We start from the raw sequence: 18630 nt of genomic DNA, 5'->3' as shown, positions 1-18630 counted from the left end.
GTTGAGGTACATCTATGATGAAAATTACAGGCCTCTCGCATCTTTTTAAGTGGGAGAACTTGCACAATTGGTGGCTGAAAAATACTCTTTTACCCCACTGTATCTGAGGTCACATTGGGGAAAAAATCTTTTTGGCTTGATTAAACATTATATATGATGTAATCTATGAACATGAAAAAAATGAACAGCAGGAAAAGCTTATCTCACATTTTTTAGATGTGTATGCACACACACTATAGGCACATGTGCAAGTCTAAACATGACTAAAAAGTAAATTTGCATACATTGAGGTTAGTGTTCAAGATGAAAAAAGTCTATTTAACTAAAATTTAAACATGTTTTTAGGGTTTATAGTCAGAATTTACAGAATAACTGTTTTCAACTTTAAATGAATTATAATATTATTATAATAATATTATAGTGTTTTACTTTCTAATTAATAAATAAAAAGTGAGTAAATATGAGAATAACGCAAATGCTAAAAAAATATTTTTGGACCACAGCTACTGCTTTTCCAGCCAAAAGAATAAATTAAAAACTACAGAATGGTTTTTTTCTCATTGCAAAAGATAAAACACAAAACATAAGCACACTTTACTGTCAAAAAAACAACTTTAAAACTATAATAACTAAAATGTAAAAACTTCCTGTACGAGCCCTCCTATACCCAAAGAGGTAAAACCATCCGGAGAGTCTCACCAGAGCTGAAGCACTTTCCCGTAAGCGCCCACTGAGACGTCCGGGATCGAGTCTCCGTTCAGATCTCCACTGGCGTCTAAAGAGCGTCCGAAGTACCTCAGCTTCGGGTCCAGTTTCATGGAAAGAATTTTCTGCAAATATGAAAAAATATATGTATTAACAAATTGTATTGTAAGTAGGGCATGTAGTTATTTACAACCAAGCATAAAGTATAAATAAAATTTATTTAAAAAAGTGAAATATAAAAGAAATAAAATGCATGCAAATGCTCACATTTAAAATAAAAGAATAAGACAAATATTAGGACAATATAAACTTTAAATCTTTCATGGCATTAAACGTAACTATAAAAACAATACATTAAACTATACACTGCCAAAAAAAAGTCGCCGTTTTACAAGGGTCAAGGTATTGAGCTGCATCAAGCGAAGAAAACATCTGGGGAGATTTGAAGTGACTGGAACTGGGTTAAAAACCCTTTAATACATTGTTAAAACATTTGTGGAACAAATGTGGTCGGAAAATTATGATTTTTTTTTAAATAATCAATAGAAAAAAACAGTAAGGGCATTTCCATACACACACGCACACACACACACACACACAATGTGATGAGACCTCTGGAAAACCACTTGTGAAAGCTTCCGTACTAACAACGGAAAATCACTGGTTATTGACACTCATCAGAAAAAAGCCTTCAGTTTGCTGGAGAGCATAAAGATTGAACTTAAAGTCATGTGACCCAGCTGATGAGTCCAGACTGATCCTATTCCAAAGCGATGGGCGTGTCAGGGTACGAAGGGAAGCGCATGAAGCGATGATGTACCACTGTACAAGCCTCTGGACGCAGTGTTCTGATCTAAGGTTGCTTCAGTTGCTCAGGCTTAGACTTAATAACGTAATGAGGAAATAAAATGAAGTCAGCTGACGACCTGAATGACCAGGTTATCACATCTATGGAGTTTCTCTTCTCCGATGGCACGCCACACATTTTTGCCAAGCAGCGTATATGAAAATGGTTTTCTTTGGTCATTATTCAGGTTCTGGTTAGAAGGGTTCTGCTGTACCTGTGAGCTCTGCTTTCTGATGGTCTTTCCGTCTCCGTTGTAAATATAAATGGCTCCCTGGCCGTCTTCCTCCAGAGGCGCCCCGACCACCACATCGCTGAAGCCGTCCAGGTTGAGGTCAGGAGCAGAAGCGATGGCCATTCCGAACCGAGCGTTCTCCAGCGGAGAGGAACCTTCCAGAAACCCCTGACTACTCAAGAACCCCTGTAGATACATAAACAGACAACAGTCCAGTTTTACCGGCATCCCTGTGCGGCTCTGGTGGCTCTTGGAGCACTGTTTTAATTTAATGGCTTACATCTGTAATTTTGAAGATGTAGACTTTGCCCATCTCCTTCTTCTGCTCACTCATGTACATCGGCGCTCCAACCAGCAGAAGGTCAGTAACACCATCACCATCCACATCCAGGGGGCAGAGCACGCTGCCGAAGTACGAGCCGATCTGCAAATCAGACAGAAACAGCCTCCGTGTTACTAACAACTCTTATGTTTAACTGGAGAATAGAAACGGTTATTGTATCGAAACAATAACTGTAATGTATTGTTCAGTATGAATCAACGCTTTAACCAATCAGAATCCAGGATTCAGTAGCACTGCTAAATCCTCAGCTCTGATCGGTCAGAAGCAGGTATGTGACCTGATCTCCTCTCTGTGAGTGTCGGATCTCAGGTTGTCTCCGCCTGTCGAGTGTGTACACCACGACCTGCCCCGAGTGGTTGGAGCGAGGAGCACCGGCCACGAAGTACTCGACGGAACCTTTATACAGGGTGGTCACAGAGTATCCTACACACACACATACACACACACACACACAGACAGACACACACACACATGAATAAAGATATTAATGTGTTTCTGTTATCTCTCTGACTTCCTGTTGTCTTATATTTATCACAAAAAACCCATTTAGTGTCTAGAGCTACTAGTATTTTTATTTTATTGTAATAGAAAGCAAGGTGATAGTAAAAGCAACCTGTAAAAGACTTTTAAAGGGATTTTGAGAAGCGAGAGATTCTAGAATAAGTTCTTAAGGGTTCTTAAAGAAAAAGCAGATTTAACAAGCTGTGAGTGAACCCTGCAGATGTTTAGAAGGATCAGGGTAGTGCACTTATCATTGCAATTATGGCACTAAGATAAAAGGCTGCTGATATACAGTAAGTGGGAAACTGAACAAACATTTCTAGCCTTTGATAAAGAGAAGACCTCACAGAGACCCATATAAAGTACTGCGGTGTTAAATAGTGTTCATTCTGACAGCTAGTTTTAATTTTAGTCTTAGTTTTTGTCCCAGAATAAATGTCCCTGATAGGTTTTATCATATTTCGCCAATCTTATCCTATTCTTAGCCTCTAGTTTAGTCTAGTTTTAGTCAGAGGAACTCTTAAGTCTAGCTGTAGTCCATGAAAACATAACATTTTAGCAATAAGATTATTATTAATTAACCGTCTACAGTCAATCTAGTCTAGCCAAAACCGATTTCAAAGGTTTTTAATAAAATAACGATTTTAACATTTAAAATTTATCTTTTCATTTGATGTTTTTAACTAATTATAATTATTTTTAAGCATCACAACAACTGCTGCATGTCCATACTTTTTTAATAGGAGTACGAACAATACAGTGTTTTGAACCTTTTTTTTTTTTTAACTATGAATTTACACACTTGGACTGTACATCACTTCATAATGATGTTATCATGTACAGTCGTAACACAATAACCACAAAGAGGCTGTACACCTGGGTGATTATTATGGTATGTCTTAATGCATCTCCTAAGGTTTGTGGTATTTTTCCCAGCGATTGTGTTCCCCCACTGTTTCCCCTCCGATATTACGACACATCGGCTTTTTGTCTCCGGTTTAATATAAGGAAAATGGGCCTGAATATCGTCTCTTCTCTTTGGCCCGAGTAATACTGCTGTGATGATAAAGAGTTAAAGATGACTGAGCTTATAACGTCCCGCCACTGCGCGCACAAACTGCTCCTGATACGCCGCGCGCCGTGACGCGGGAAACCATAGTGAGGCATCAACCCAGATTTTTCTTTAATGTTTTCATTGTTACTCTTAAATGCTTAAATAGCACAAATACATGAGGTCACTTGTTTTTTATGGTTGTTTTTTGGTTGTTTCTGTGACCAAAATAATAATAATATGAGCATTTGATGGGTAAGACTTTTTATGGTCTCACTGTTTGATGTCTGAAGCCTCCTCCATTGACACACACAGGCAGGACTACCGTATAAGGAGTTGTTTTTTTTAAACTCAGAGTCATTGACCATTGCTGTGTTGCCGGGAATGGATCCGTGCCACTTGAGTTTTAAGGGTTAACCTTCCCTCCCTGAGCCACTTACCCAGCAGCGAACTGTGGTTTTTGTCTTCAAGGATTCGCTCAAAAGCTTCTTTGGGGAAAATCTCTGAATTCTGAGCGTTTTTATGCACTACGGTTCCGGTCCATCCGTACGCCCCGACGGCCCCCAGCATCATCACGTCCTGCGGAGACACAACACATGGAGAGTACAGTCTGGGTAAAAAAATAAACAAAAACAAGAAACATAACAATATAATTAAGTGCAAGTAAAAGAAAAAAAAATCCTGGCTCAAACCTGGTTTTTGGTCTGGTGTGCGCTGAACCCAACCTGCGAAAATTCCATCTGAAATTCCCCACCTGTACCTGTGCCTGTGGACATGTAGGAAGATTTAATGTTCACATTATTCAACAACATGACTCTTTTTCATAAATAGTCATGAATTTAAGCAGAGAATTAAATCCAGGACTCATATATTCTTAAAGAAGAAAAACATTATCAAAGTCTATTTATTTCTCAAGCTTTATGTTTAAATACCAAAAACTTTGCGCTGGATTTTGACACAAGCTTTCACTAAATTATCATTTTTACCTTCGATGTTGAAGATGCGATCTCCCAGAGTTCCAGCGATCTCCAGGAGAGCATCTTCAGCTGACACGTTGAAATAAAACTTATCTGAAGGAATGCTGGCTATGGACTTGATTTCCTCCACAAGTTTTTTGCTGTCGATGTTATTCCTTATGTAGTAGCCGAGTACCTGAGGTTCATAATAAATAAAAGATAGCGGTGCCTCAGAGCAGTGTGTGATGGGGAAAAATATTGGTCATCAACAAAAAACAAAAATAAAAAGGAATTTAGCTAATGGTAAACACAAGGTAAATGAATCCCAGCAACTGGACGGTATGACGTATTCATTATCTTTAGTTATTACAATAAATAAATCATAGATCTGTGGATGCACCAGCTTTTTCCCTTAATCATGCAACAGAAACTGTGAGGCAGAAGCATCCATGGGATCAATATCTCTCTCATCATTATTATGTGCTAAATTGCCACAAAAACAACCCACATCTTTTATTACCTCAAACCCACTAGTTATACACTCAGTTAAAATTTGGAATCAGTTTCGGCGTCATTTTAAGCTTACTGATCTGTCCCTGATAGCACCATTATAGGACACTGTATGTTTGCTCCGTCTTACACGGGTAATGCTTTTGGGGTTTGGTTTAAGTGTGGTATTGTGTCATTATACGATCTTTACATTGACAATATCTTTGGCTCATTTGAACAACTTGTACAAAAGTTTAATATTCCCAGGACACATTTTTATAGATATCTACAGCTGAGGAATTTCATTTCCTGTAACTCTGACTCCTTCCCTGTGTCTCCTTCTCCATCACTTTTAGATTCTGTTTATAGCTGTAAACCAGATGCCAAACAGATGATTAGTGCTGTATACAAGTTATTAAACACAAGTAACTCAGCCACATTAAACATACTTAAAGGCAAATGGGAAAATGATATAAAAGAACAAATTTCAGATAAACTGTGGCAAAAGATAATACATAGAATTTACTGTTTCAGTTTAAAATTGTTCACCGGCTTCACTGGTCCAAGGAAAAACTGGCAAGGATTAAAGAGGACTTTGATCCCACATGTGACCGATGTAAGCAGGAACCAGCTACGCTACTACATATGTTCTGGACATGCCCAAAGCTATACAATTTTTGGAGTTTTATTTTTGATACCTTGTCGAAAATATGCCAAATACCATTAAAACCATCCCTAATTTATTGCACTTTTTGGTGTTGACTCAAGTGGTGCCCGCTTAAATGACGCCAAGGCCAATATGACTGCCTTTAATACGAATACCTTGCCTATTTCTAATACTTCCTTCGCTTCCTTTTCTGTTGGATGTGTAATTTATTTATTTATTTATTTATTTTTCCTTTTTTATTTTTCTGCTGACTGGCTTTTTTGTTTATTTGTTGTTTTTTATTTAAATAAATCTTGTTAATATTTCCAAGAAAAAAAGACTTTGATAAAAAAAAAAACTGTAAGGCAACAGCGCAGTTGTACTAATTGTATTAATTGTACTAAAAAGCCTGATGCTACATCAAACAAATACATTTTTCAAGGCGTGCATCCTCATCCTTTAAAATTCACTCCACTGGATGAGTCTTATTCATGTTTGGTCTGACCTCCAGCTAATAAAGTCGACATCATACAGTACTATGCATGGCAGTGCAGGAGAATTCCTTGTTCAGTGTTTGCAAACTTACATCTGGAGCTAAAACATTTAAAGTTTCTTTGTTACAGAAGGAATTAACCCAAATTAAATCCTCCTGGTAGAGACAACCAGATGTTTAGTTACAATATCCTGGTACCCGGTAAAAGAGAAACCGTGATGCCACCAAAGGTCCCAAAAGCCTCTGAACCAGCAGCAAGGCATCATGGGTGGTAACATACTCACAGCGATGCCAAAGCGAGTGATGCCGTCTTTCTCACACGCTGGAATGACTTGGTTACGCTTGGAGTTATCATGTGACTCTCCGTCAGTCACCACCACCATCACTTTACTGGCACCCGGACGTCCTCCGTTTGATGGCAGAAAAGCATTCGCCCTGTAACACACACACACACACACACAAATTCAAACCACTTCTGATGTCTAGAGTCTGGATGTGCACAGTCACAGATGAGATCAGTGAGATCAGACATACCTGGCGTACTCGATAGCTTGGAAGGTGTTTGTCTCAGTTCCACCTCTCTGAGGAATATCCGCCGCCGCCATCACGATCGTACTTCTGTTTTTATACGTGTTCAGCTTGAACTCCATTTGGGGAGTGACGCCATACTGGATGACGCTGACCTGCTCCGACGTGAATATAATAATAATAGTAAGAAGAAGTAAATGAGTCTGTCACCAAACACCACTGCTAATCGAGCGTCGCTACATACCTGAGACTGCTGCGGTCCGATCTCAAGGTGTCCTAAGAGCTTCTTAAGAAAACTCACAACAGGAGGCCAAGGATAAATACTGTTAGAGCCGTCCAGAACGATAACGATATCCATCGGCCCACCGCAAGCTGCCAGATAAAAAAATATATATATATTATTTACAATTCAAACTGTGAATAATTTATAAAAGGTGCTGTAGCTGTTGGTAGGTTGTTGAATCTCCTAATGTTTGCCATTCAGTTTGTAACAAAATCGAAAACCCAAAATCCACCATATAAATAATTTAAACGAACAGAATTAAAAAGTTAATGGAAACGTAAGCTATGGAGAAATAAAATGCAAAACAAACATTATTGGATAATGAAATTATTATTTTTTTAATTATAATTTTTTCCCGATTTTCTCCCTAATTTAGTCGTGTCCAATTCCTCCCCGTCACTAGGGGGGGCTCCCACATTAAGGCTCCTACAACCACTCAGTCGGGAGGGCTGAAGACTATCACGTGTATCACATCACAGCGTACTTTGTAGCGCAGGAGAGAACGCCGGTTGTGGAGCGAACAGAGGGCTCACTTCTGCACACACTCCAGGGTAGAAATACTGATTACCACAACTCTGAGCCCAGAGAGGACCACATGTCTGAAACACACACACACACACACACACACACTTAACAAATCTGTCCACTAAATAAAGACCATATTGTACCATTTCTGCACCACTGCATTCCAGAAGCACGTTTACCATAAATCCGCTGGTTTTGGTGCTTCGCATCAGGGTCAGACCCAGACTCATGTTAACGTTGATGTTCTGCACGTTTGGAATGTTGATAGAGTCTGAAAGCAAAAAGAAATGTACAGCATGTAAACGAATAAATTCACCACCATCATTCACAGCAGAGCAGAGCATCCGCCGGGCCGAGCGGAGGAATGTTCTTTGTTAACTGTACAACAGGATTACGTCATTACAACATTCAGACCCCACCAAGGCTTTCCTGCTGTAACATGCAGACACACACACACACACACACACTCTGCACTACATTGTTGTTCTTATATCAAATTTATGGCAGTAAGACTTTTTCTAAATCTGTTGTTTATAAAGCACAGTAATGCTTCATAAATGTCTTATAAAGTCTCAGCCTTAAGTTAAAATTATCAACGCATTATAATGTGTTGGGGGCATTAAGATAATAATATGTACAGTCGTGGCCAAAAGTTTTGAGAATGATACAAATATTAGTTTCCACAATCTGTCCCTGATGTTTTTTTTGGAGAGAAGTGGCTTCTTTGCTGCCCTTCTTGACACCAGGCCGTCCTCCAAAAGTCTTCGCCCCACTGTGCGTGCAGATGTGCTCACACCTGCCTGCTGCCCCTCCTGAGCGAGCTCTGCACTGGTGGCACTCCCATCCCGCAGCTGAATCCTCTTTAGGAGACGATCCGGGCGCTGCTGGACGCCCTGAAGCCTTCTTAAAAAGAATTGAACCTCTTTCCTTGAAGTTCTTGATGATCCTATAAATTCTTGATTTAGGTGCAATCTTAGTAGCCACAATAGCTTTGCCTGTGAAGCCACTTTTATGCAGCACAATGATGGCTGCACGCGTTTCTTTGCAGGTCACCGTGGTTAACAATGGAAGAACAATGATTTCAAGCATCACCCTCCTTTTGACATGTCGAGTCTGCCATTCTAACCCAATCAGCCTGACATAATGATCTCCAGCCTTGTGCTCGTCAACATTCTCACCCGAGTTAACAAGACGATTACTGAAATGATCTCAGCAGGTCCTTTAACGACAGCAATGAAATGCAGTGGAAAGGTTTTTTTTGGGATTAAGTAAATTTTTATGGCAAAGGAGGACTCTGCAATTCATCTGATCACTCTTCATAACATTTTGGAGTATATGCAAATTGCTATTATAAAAACTTAAGCAGCAACTTTTCCAATTTCCAATATTTATGTAATTCTCAAAACTTTTGGCCACGACTGTCTGTATCTATATCTGCCATCGTCTGCCTGATCACAGAGGATGTTGACAGGGAGTACAGAGGACTGATTCAGAACTTGTGGACTGGTGCCTACAGAACTGCCTCCAGATAAATGCGGAGAAGAACAAAGAACTGGTGGGAGACATCCGCAGGCATAAAACACACCTCTCTCTCTCACCAGTGAACATTCAGGGACAGGACATTGAGAGAGCGTGGACTCTTATAAATACCTGGGTGTTCACCTGAACAGCAAACTGGACTGAACAGACAACACAATCTGTAAAAAGGACAGAGCGGACTCTTTCTATTGAGGAGACTAAGGTCTTTTGGAGTGCAGAGAGCACCACTGAAGACCTTTTCTTGACCCTGTGGTGGCCTCGACCATCTTCTATGGAGTGCATCTTCAATTTGTCATGTGTTAAATATTCCGCACATCCGTGTATAAATGTTCAGAAATGGTTTATTGTGTTATAATGTTGGTTTACATAATCCTATGTAAATGTTCCTTAACAGGTCATTACTGCACATTGTGTGTTACACAGCCCTCGAAATCCTGAACAAAATCACTTCATTGTGCTCTAATGTTCTACACAACCTACATAATGCTCTATAAACACTTTTAGACAGTTCATTGTGTTATAATGATTTACTTGCCCTATAAGTTCCTGCAAAAAGTCATTGCCTATAATGTCTAATAAAGCTGTATAATGTCTAATAAAGCTGTCATAATCCTGTAGTTCATTGTGCTATAAAGTGTCCTATGGCCTACATTATCTAGTATACACGCTTTATAAGCAGGTTTATTGCATTTTACATAATTATTTATGACTGTACATGCTCATAAGCAGTTCATTGTGGTATAATGTGTTATGTAACCTACATAATCCTGTCTATATGGGCATAAGCAGCTAAATGTTAAATAATGTGTAAGAAACATTTAGATAACATTATGCAAGTTAGCTACAGTACCTCTTCATGAACTATAATTTCAATACTTGAGAACATTTCCATTTCCTTAAAAAGTATCTGGACGTTTGGGAGACACGTTAAAACAGACTCAGTTTAAAAGTAGACTCAAGACGCATCTCTTTAATCTGGCATACGCGTAACTCATCCCATAACCTCATACTCCAGTACGTCTATCCTGACCGGCAACTACGCTAATTCTCTCCATCTGTTCTGTACTTTTCTACCCATCCCGAGGCATCTGGAGATTGTGCAAGCTTCAGTAGACGAAGGCCAACCCTGAGAGGATCCTGAGGCATCCAGAGAAGGACCAGCTCCAGCTGGATTCTGCTTTATGATGGTTGGAGCTACACATCCTGCTCCTGTGCTCCCAGTGATCTGACCCCATCTGCCCTCTGCACCTACTGACTCCCTGTGTTGAACTGGACTTCATGTTAATTTAAAGATTTTCTGTTATATTGTACTTTCAGCTGCATAACACACATGATGTTATTTCTATCCGTTATCACCCAATTTTGAGGATGGGTTCCCTGTTGAGTCTGGTTCCTCTCAAGGTTTCTTCCTATTGCCATCTCAGGGAGTTTTTCCTTGCCACCGTCGCCGTCACCCTTGGCTTGCTCATCAGAGACATTTCATTCATCATTCATTCATCTAATTATAATCTAGACACACTTTTCTCACACATACACACATAAATTTTCTTTTCAAATTTTCTTTGCATTTTTGTGAAGCTGCTTTTAGACAACGACCATTGTTAAAGCGCCATATAAATAAAATCGAATTGAATTAAAACCTCCTGTGAATGTATTTTATTCCCATGATATTTATATGTTTAAGTATAATAGATGTACTGATTATGCTTATGGATCAGCTTGCGAGTCTACTCAGGTGTCTCTGCACAGGTTCTGCATCTTTACTCGGGTATAAACACTGAAGAGGTTTAAACGCTCCTGCACATGCCACTCGTTGTTTCGGGACAAGCTCTCGTTAAGACTGCGTTGCTGTAAACGACGACGGCCGTGTACATATCTGTGGTTTCCTGTTTTGGGTGTGTGGACCGTAGCCCACATAAACAACCAAGTTTGAAAAAAAAAAAACTCTAGCTGGAGCCGCTGTAGAGCTCTGTAGCGTATTGTTTTGTGCGACATGTTGGTGTTTATCTGGCAGACAGCGCACTTGACTCTACATTGCGTCATCCAATGGGTCGCTGAGCCGGGCTGAAAAATGATCTAACACTAAAGTATGCATTTTATGTAAGCAAATGCGCAATCTCTTACTCTCTCACACACACACACACACACACACACACACACACACACACACACACACACAGGAATGATTGCTTTGCACTCAAGGCCTTGAACTAACTCTTTGAACTAGCTTTTATAAGATGCCTTAAATTAACTGAAGCGTTACCTTTAATATTTGATTTACTTTTCTTCGTCGTCGTTTGCATTAGTAGAATTTATATATTCTAACCCTGTGTTTATTTCTTTTTTATTCCACACTGTAAAGCACTTTAACATTTTAAACGAAGAAAATGTTCAGGTTGGTGTGAATTCTATTATTACTCTTCTTATTTTTGTTTCATCATTATTAGCTGAAGCAGTAAATTAATATAAAATTACATTAATTAATTAAAAAATATATATTATTTATATTGAGTATAGAATCTAACAAAAAAACTCTAAGCAGAATAAACATTATATTGCAAAACTATTTAAATATTTTAATTACCCTTATTATTATTATTAATATTATTATTATTACTGCATTTGAATGTGAAGTGAGGTGTGTGTACTTACTCTGAAGGCTGAGTTTCTCGCAGGTAGTCGTTGGTCCTGCGATCGCACATTTGTACACGTCTCCCTTCCTGTTCTGAGGTTTTTGGTCGTAGCCTTTCCATGGAGCTCCCACTAATAACCTGCAACACCATTAAACACCATTCCACATTAGAGAGGGGAATCACCAGCGACCAGCCGATACGACATTATCACAAACCCTACAGGAGGTACTGATTCACTCTATACTGCTTAATTCTATAAGCATCACGATTTTATGAATATCCTGATTCAATATTTATTCCATATTTAGTTACAATTCTCAACAAACGGAGTAAATTAATCGCTTCAAATGCAAATACAGGTATATGTATAAATGTTATTAAAAAATGTGTCACTAAAAAAGAATCTTCACTGAACTAACGCCCCCATTCCTATTAAACATACAGAAGGGAAAAACAAACAAACAAACAAACAAACAAACACATTTGCCCGGCATTTACAGAAGTAAACCATAAACAATAGTTTGTTGCCTCCAGTGTGCGTGGTGCGAGAGGTCGTTTGTGGCCGTGTACCATCTGACCATACGCCTTTTCTTTCCAAAGAGAACGTCTAGCAGCCAAAACGTACAAAATTCAATAAGTACAGGAAGCATTACTTTAAAATGTATTTTAATAAAAAAATTTTGGTTGTCTTTTTATATATTACATACTAAGCTTTGGCATCAGCTGTTATTAGATCAGTAAGATCTAATAACAAACTGCAAACTATTTCCTGTGGCACCAGCTTTCCACTTCCCTTTAAATGCACTTCACTTCATAAGCCATCTTTCATTTTGCACGGAAGGAATTCAAATTAATTCACACGCTGATCAGCAAAAATTGCTTTGTACCCGGTTTATTTTTATACTATGTTCGTGAAACGCGCTAATCTAAAGGCATCAGTGCCTTCCTTTGCTACTTCCTTTAAAGCTATGTGTTTCATGCTGCCCCTATACTGAGGGACGGTATAGAACAGGATAAGATGAAACCACGGCTATACATTTTGTTTCCGTTTTGTCTTTAGTCCGTCATAATACAGGAACTAATTTTAGGTTAGAACTAAAGTCATGAGAGGAAGAGTTTTAAAACTTTGTGCCTATTGTGCCATATGATGGATTAGAGCAGTGTTTCTTCTTAAAAATGACAAACCATCGTAACCCAATTCACAATAAACATTTTTCAAAAATCATGAGAAAGATTCATCTGTGCAAAAATTTATATTACTGATCATTTTTATTACCATTTACACACTTTATTACAGAGGAACCTTGGATTGCATGTAACTCAGTTTGCGAGCATTTTGCAAGACGAGCAAAATTGTTCAATTCTTTGTTAAATAAGTTTCCTAATAGAGCGATGTTTCCATATGTGTGTGTTAGTATTAAAGTCATCCTACAGACACATTAGCCCCCCCCCCCCCCCCTCATCTTTGGGTAGTGGAACAAATCATTTGAGTTTCCATTATTTCTTATGGGGGGAATTTGCTTTGATCTATGAGCATTTTGATAGACAAGCATGCTTCTGGAACTAATTATGCTTGCAATCCAAGGGTTAACTGTACTTTTTTGGTAAACCAGACGTTTCTGAGAGGCATACTACAGGCATAAATCCAGTGTTTGGGGACCAGTGGAGACTAGTGTGTGTTCAGCACGCCTGATTTGTTTAAAGTTGAACTGAGATGATTTCAGCTCCAGATGCATGCATGCAGGTAGGAAGTGAAGAGATCTTTTTATCACATAATCGTCATCATCAGAAGCTGATCTGAAGCAGGAGGACATCCTGTGTTTGTGCATCAGCAAGCCACGTTCTTTAGGCTGATATAGTGCTGCTGTCTTTCTGTGTAGTGTGTCTGTAATGATACTGGTAATTGATGGAGTATAAGCTGGTGATTACACACACACACACACACACACACACACACAAGACTCCTCATGTACTTTGTAAACATAGTGTTCAGAGGATTTCACTGGACTGGAATGCATAAAACTAACACTTGTAACCTGTAATGACCTGTGTGTGTGTGTGTGTGTGTGTGTGTGAGTGAGAGAGAAAGAGAGATGTTTTATAGGAACCACATTAAGGATAATATTCATTTCAAGCTTGTGGAGACATTTGTCTGGACTTTATGAGAAAAAGAAGTTGGTACAAACAAACAAGTAAATAACAAGTAATAAGGTAAAATGAGACTTTATGATAGAATTGCAAATGTGTGTAAATGGGTTTACATAAATAGATAGATAAAATTTAAAGTTTGTTCGTGTGTGTGTGTGTGTAAAAAAATAAACACTGGATAATTTTTCTGGATCATTACTAACACAGTAATGTGTATTTTTGGCCCCAGTTGTCTAGAAACTGTGCAATGGAGCTGACTCAGTGGGACTATAACGCAGGTATGTGTGTGTGTGTGTGTGTGTGTGTGTGCGCTCACTTTCCCACTTCCTTTGATTACACACTGCACTGGGTACACACCCACACACCAACCCTAGATACAGCAGGTCATGAGTTCACGGTACTTCTCGTGTGGAAGAGAAAAGTTTTACTTTATATTCTTACAGTCTTGAGTAAAAGTAGTAAAGTAAATCTTTAATCCTGTCTTATATATCACGGCCTAAATACCAGTTATACCGTATGATCAGAAGCACAGTAGACAAACAAATAACCTCTGGTGACAAAAACAGGATTCAAAAACCAGGTGAGAAAAAGTAAATGCCCCCTTTAATAATATAAAACCACATTTAGAAACAATGTCTTTAAAGGTTTTCTGTAGGAGTCTTTTGTCCCATGATGTTTGAAGGCATTCGTTTATACACAGCTCTCCAGATCAGCGTGTCGCCGGGGGTGAGCTCTTAACCTTTGATTGTTTCTGCTTCAGACAATCAGATGCCAGAATAATGATGTTCTTGGGATGACTTTCCTGTTGTATGACCCATTTACAGCCCAACGTATCCTGCTGATGGGCTCACAGGTATCTCAAGAATATTCTGGTATAAAGTGCAGTTTATCATCATCATCATCATCAGTTTCCACAAGAAGGCCAAATCATCACCTCTCGACCACAATGCGTCTGCTGTGTTTGGTTTTTGTCTCACAGCCAGCAGAAAGCTGGGTAACACCCAGAGTGTAGGATGTACGCTACCGCAGGTCTCTCATTCCGATAGCAGTCAGACTATACACAGTGGACGTCTGTGTTTAAACTGATTCTGGTATTACACATATGACATCACATATTTATGTGTACATATATATTAATTAGGCACTGTATTATCTCTAGTACAAATGTTGCTATATACATTAAAATAAAATCCACCAGAATATCACTACACCTGCATACGCTCACTACACAGGGAGTAACACAATGGATGTACATTGTACCAGTTACAGACCGGGTCAAAGTCCACCAGACTCCTTTATCACTGCTCATGTTCTCTTAAGGACGAGGATGTGGATTTTACAGCTGTTGTTACAGCCTGCATCCTGCTCTGGGCCTCCACTGACTGCACGTCTGTGTGTGTTCTTAGGAGTGTGTGAGGTTGGTGTGTGTGCGTCAGAGTTAAGCTTATTCAAAAGAAGAACAGAATGACATCATCAGCCCCAGCCAATGATGGAACGGGAAATGACTCGACTTAATAAACACTCAGAGTCAGGACTGTAGTATCGTCATTAGGATGTCGGTCAGGGATTTTCCTGAGGCCCGGTCAGGGGCTTTTAAACATCCAGACGTCTTCAGATGACTGTGAATAATAAACTATTTTCAGTAAGGATTAAACAGGAAGTCCCACATTTGGAAATCAGGTTTAAGTCACAATCCTCTTAAATAAGGACGGATATTTATGGACAGAACACCTATTTGCTTTTTTTCTTTTTTTCCCCCTATTCTCCTTCAGGTGCTGGCTTAATGTTAAAAATATTCTTGTTTTTGTTTGTTGAGTTTCGGTTTTATGACAAACTTGATCAAAATTTTTTAAAATCAGGTATTAAACAATTAATAATTCTTCATGGTGTTTATGGTGTTTATTACCCAGCAGTATAAACTATGGGATGAGATGAGATGACACAAAGCAGTGTGTGGTGTTGGACTGAGTTTCAGTTTCGCTCACTTGTGACCTGCGTTCCATGTTAATTTCCTTGATGATGATTATAAAATGAAAAATAAATAAATAAATAAATAAACTCCAAAAAGCAAACTTGTTTTTCTGAGTAAAAGCTCAGATTAAAAACTTTAACAGATCTTCAAAAATTACTAAAACAAATCTAAGGCGCGAGTTCTACTGTTTCTCTAATTAAAGGAGGCGTGGCTTATGTAGCAGTCAGCCAGAGTGAAGGAGGTGTGGCCTAATTGTCTCCCAGTCCCAGTCAAGGAGGTGTGGCTTATGTGCCTGTCAATCAGAGCTCAGGAGGTGCCGCTTTAATGCTAAAGCAGGTGCCTCCTTCGTGGCTGCCGGTGAGAGTGAAGGAGGCGTGGCCTCCGCATCAGACCTAGTAAAGGAGGCGTGGCCTGTGTCTCTCAGTTCTAGTGAATTTTTAGTAAACAGGACCAAGTCTAAATCCGTGAACAATTTTTAATTGTACATCTAACTGCTAGTTGCTTTGAAGCTGCACTTCGCTTTTTTAATATAGTAATTAATGAGTGTGTGCATGTGTAATGGTCGACCTCACACCCCCAGAGCTCTGTGAAACCCCGGGGACGTAATGAAGCCTGAGCACGTAGGGGGACTTTTCACTGGAACAATGTTCTGTACTTGGCCTGAATGTTATCCTGAATAAAACACACACTCTGGCTGCTGCTTCCGCTGGCGCGCTGAGAAAACCACGACGCGGATCGAAACGGAGACTTAACATTTGTTTGCGGAGTAAATGAAAGGAAGGAACTATTACGGGTGAGATAAGTCCGAGAGAAAGCGCGCTGATCCACAGGGATCTACGGCCGGCAGACACTAACACAGGAAGTGCCTGAGGAAGCGCTGGTGTGTCTGTAGTGCGGATTACGGCTAGAGCAAATATAAAGAGGCAATGCAATGCATTTATAAGGCTTTTTAATGTGTGTGTGTGTGTGTGTGTGTGTGTGTGTGTGTGTGTAAAAAGGACACATCTCCACTAATGCATTACTGCCTGCAGTGACTATCTGTACTGTTCAAGCATTTTCTTATTGTAGCTGGAAGTCTGGAAAAAAAAAGAGAAAGGAAAAAAAAAAAGGAGGCGTGGCCTGTGGCCTCAGTGTCAGTAAAGGAGGCGTGGCCTGTGGCCTCAGTGTCAGTAAAGGAGGCGTGGCCTGTGGTCTCAGTGTCAGTAAAGGAGGCGTGGCCTGTGGCCTCAGTGTCAGTAAAGGAGGTGTGGCCTGTGGCCTCAGTGTCAGTAAAGGAGGCGTGGCCTGTGGCCTCAGTGTCAGTAAAGGAGGCGTGGCCTGTGGCCTCAGTGTCAGTAAAGGAGGCGTGGTCTATACGCCTGTAAGTCCTAATCAAGGAGGTGTGAGCTCTGGTCCCGTCACTTCCAATGGGAGACGCGTGTCTTGCTTTTATCGATCTTAATAAAGGAGGCGTGGCCTCTGTTAACCCTAATGTGGGGGCGTGGCTTATTAGCCCAAACGAAAGAGGCGTGGCCTCTGTTACTGTCCCTCCCAACTACACGTGTGTGGCTTCCAGTCGGACAGCTGTAAGCGGTAAGTCTCTGTGATGGAGGTGTGGCTTCTGTGTCTGTCAGTCTCATGAAGGAGGTGTGGCCTCTGTATATGTTCGTCCCAATAAAGTGGGCGTGGCTTCTTGCATGTAAATCTATTTTATCTAGAAAACATAGGTATTAAGCATGTGCCAAGCGTGTATGTTGGTATGTAATGAAAAGGGGTCACACACACACACACACACACACACACACACACACACACACACACCTTACCATTGTCCCTGGTGATTGCTGAACTGCTGCACTGTGTATCCAAATTCCTCGATACTCGGGCCCGAGAAAATTTTGGCTCCTGATGTTCCAACGTTAAATCCCTGAGAGTGTTCAATATACCAACCTGTGGAAAGACACACACACACACACACTGTGTAAACTACTGTAGGTTCAGCCTTTATTCGTCACACACACACATTACTGCACAGTGGAATTCTTTATTCTTTACAAATCCCAGCTCTCGTGGACCGGATTTAAAACCTAGCTCAAGGGCAAGCTGGGACTCGAACCTCCGACCTTCTGATCAGTAACTTAAAGCCTTTAACACCCTGAGCCACCACCGCCCCACTAAACACACAAACAGCAAAACCCTTCCTGCGGGTGGACACAAAAATTAACATGTAGAGACACACGCTTTCACAGGTAATACACTTTTACAAGATCTAACCTGCTTTCTCTCTCTTTCACACACACACACACACACACACACACACACACACACACACACACACACAGACAGCACCACAAAGACCAACACCAATATTGGTTAACCTCTCACACACATTCACATGGACCCCCCCCCCAGTGTCAGTTGCAGTGTCAGTTTTCCTTTTAAGTACAACTTACAGCATTGTTTTTTTTTTCTACAATTTGTTTTTTTCCCCTAAAATTTGATACACAATAAAATGACGATAAATATAAGATAATCATCTTTGCCTGATAACATCTGTTTTCTGCCTACTCAATGATTGGTCAGATCTGAACGAAGCGTGAGAAACTTGAACACACACTCGGCTCTAGCCGCACTTCTGGCTACATTTAAGCTGTTGTGGTTTTGAGCTGAACGTCTGTAGATGACAAATACGTGTGTGAGTGTGTAACTGTCACTGCGAGTGAAAGACAAAAGAGATCATGCAGAGAGGATGAAAAAATA

The 18630-nt window shown here is 40.0% G+C and overlaps 1 protein-coding gene across 1 annotated transcript in view; it reads right to left on the bottom strand.

Annotated features, from left to right (window-relative positions):
• Window positions 1-18630, bottom strand: part of itga2.2 (integrin, alpha 2 (CD49B, alpha 2 subunit of VLA-2 receptor), tandem duplicate 2) — a 42980-nt gene that overhangs the window by 11913 nt on the left and 12437 nt on the right. The window contains exons 2-15 of the mRNA XM_053516136.1: window positions 17697-17820; window positions 11791-11909; window positions 7779-7870; window positions 7559-7673; window positions 7036-7163; window positions 6798-6946; window positions 6548-6698; window positions 4666-4831; window positions 4372-4445; window positions 4120-4258; window positions 2405-2550; window positions 2065-2208; window positions 1767-1970; window positions 700-830 (exon numbers count right to left, since the gene is read on the bottom strand). Coding sequence (XP_053372111.1) covers window positions 700-830; window positions 1767-1970; window positions 2065-2208; window positions 2405-2550; window positions 4120-4258; window positions 4372-4445; window positions 4666-4831; window positions 6548-6698; window positions 6798-6946; window positions 7036-7163; window positions 7559-7673; window positions 7779-7870; window positions 11791-11909; window positions 17697-17820 — 1882 coding nt within the window. The remainder of the gene's footprint in view (window positions 1-699; window positions 831-1766; window positions 1971-2064; window positions 2209-2404; window positions 2551-4119; window positions 4259-4371; window positions 4446-4665; window positions 4832-6547; window positions 6699-6797; window positions 6947-7035; window positions 7164-7558; window positions 7674-7778; window positions 7871-11790; window positions 11910-17696; window positions 17821-18630) is intronic.

Source organism: Clarias gariepinus, chromosome 17 (assembly GCF_024256425.1).
Source record: "Clarias gariepinus isolate MV-2021 ecotype Netherlands chromosome 17, CGAR_prim_01v2, whole genome shotgun sequence".
NCBI classification, from domain to species: domain Eukaryota; kingdom Metazoa; phylum Chordata; class Actinopteri; order Siluriformes; family Clariidae; genus Clarias; species Clarias gariepinus.
Note: the sequence above shows the minus strand (reverse complement) of the source record. Positions and strands in the feature narration are given on the sequence as shown.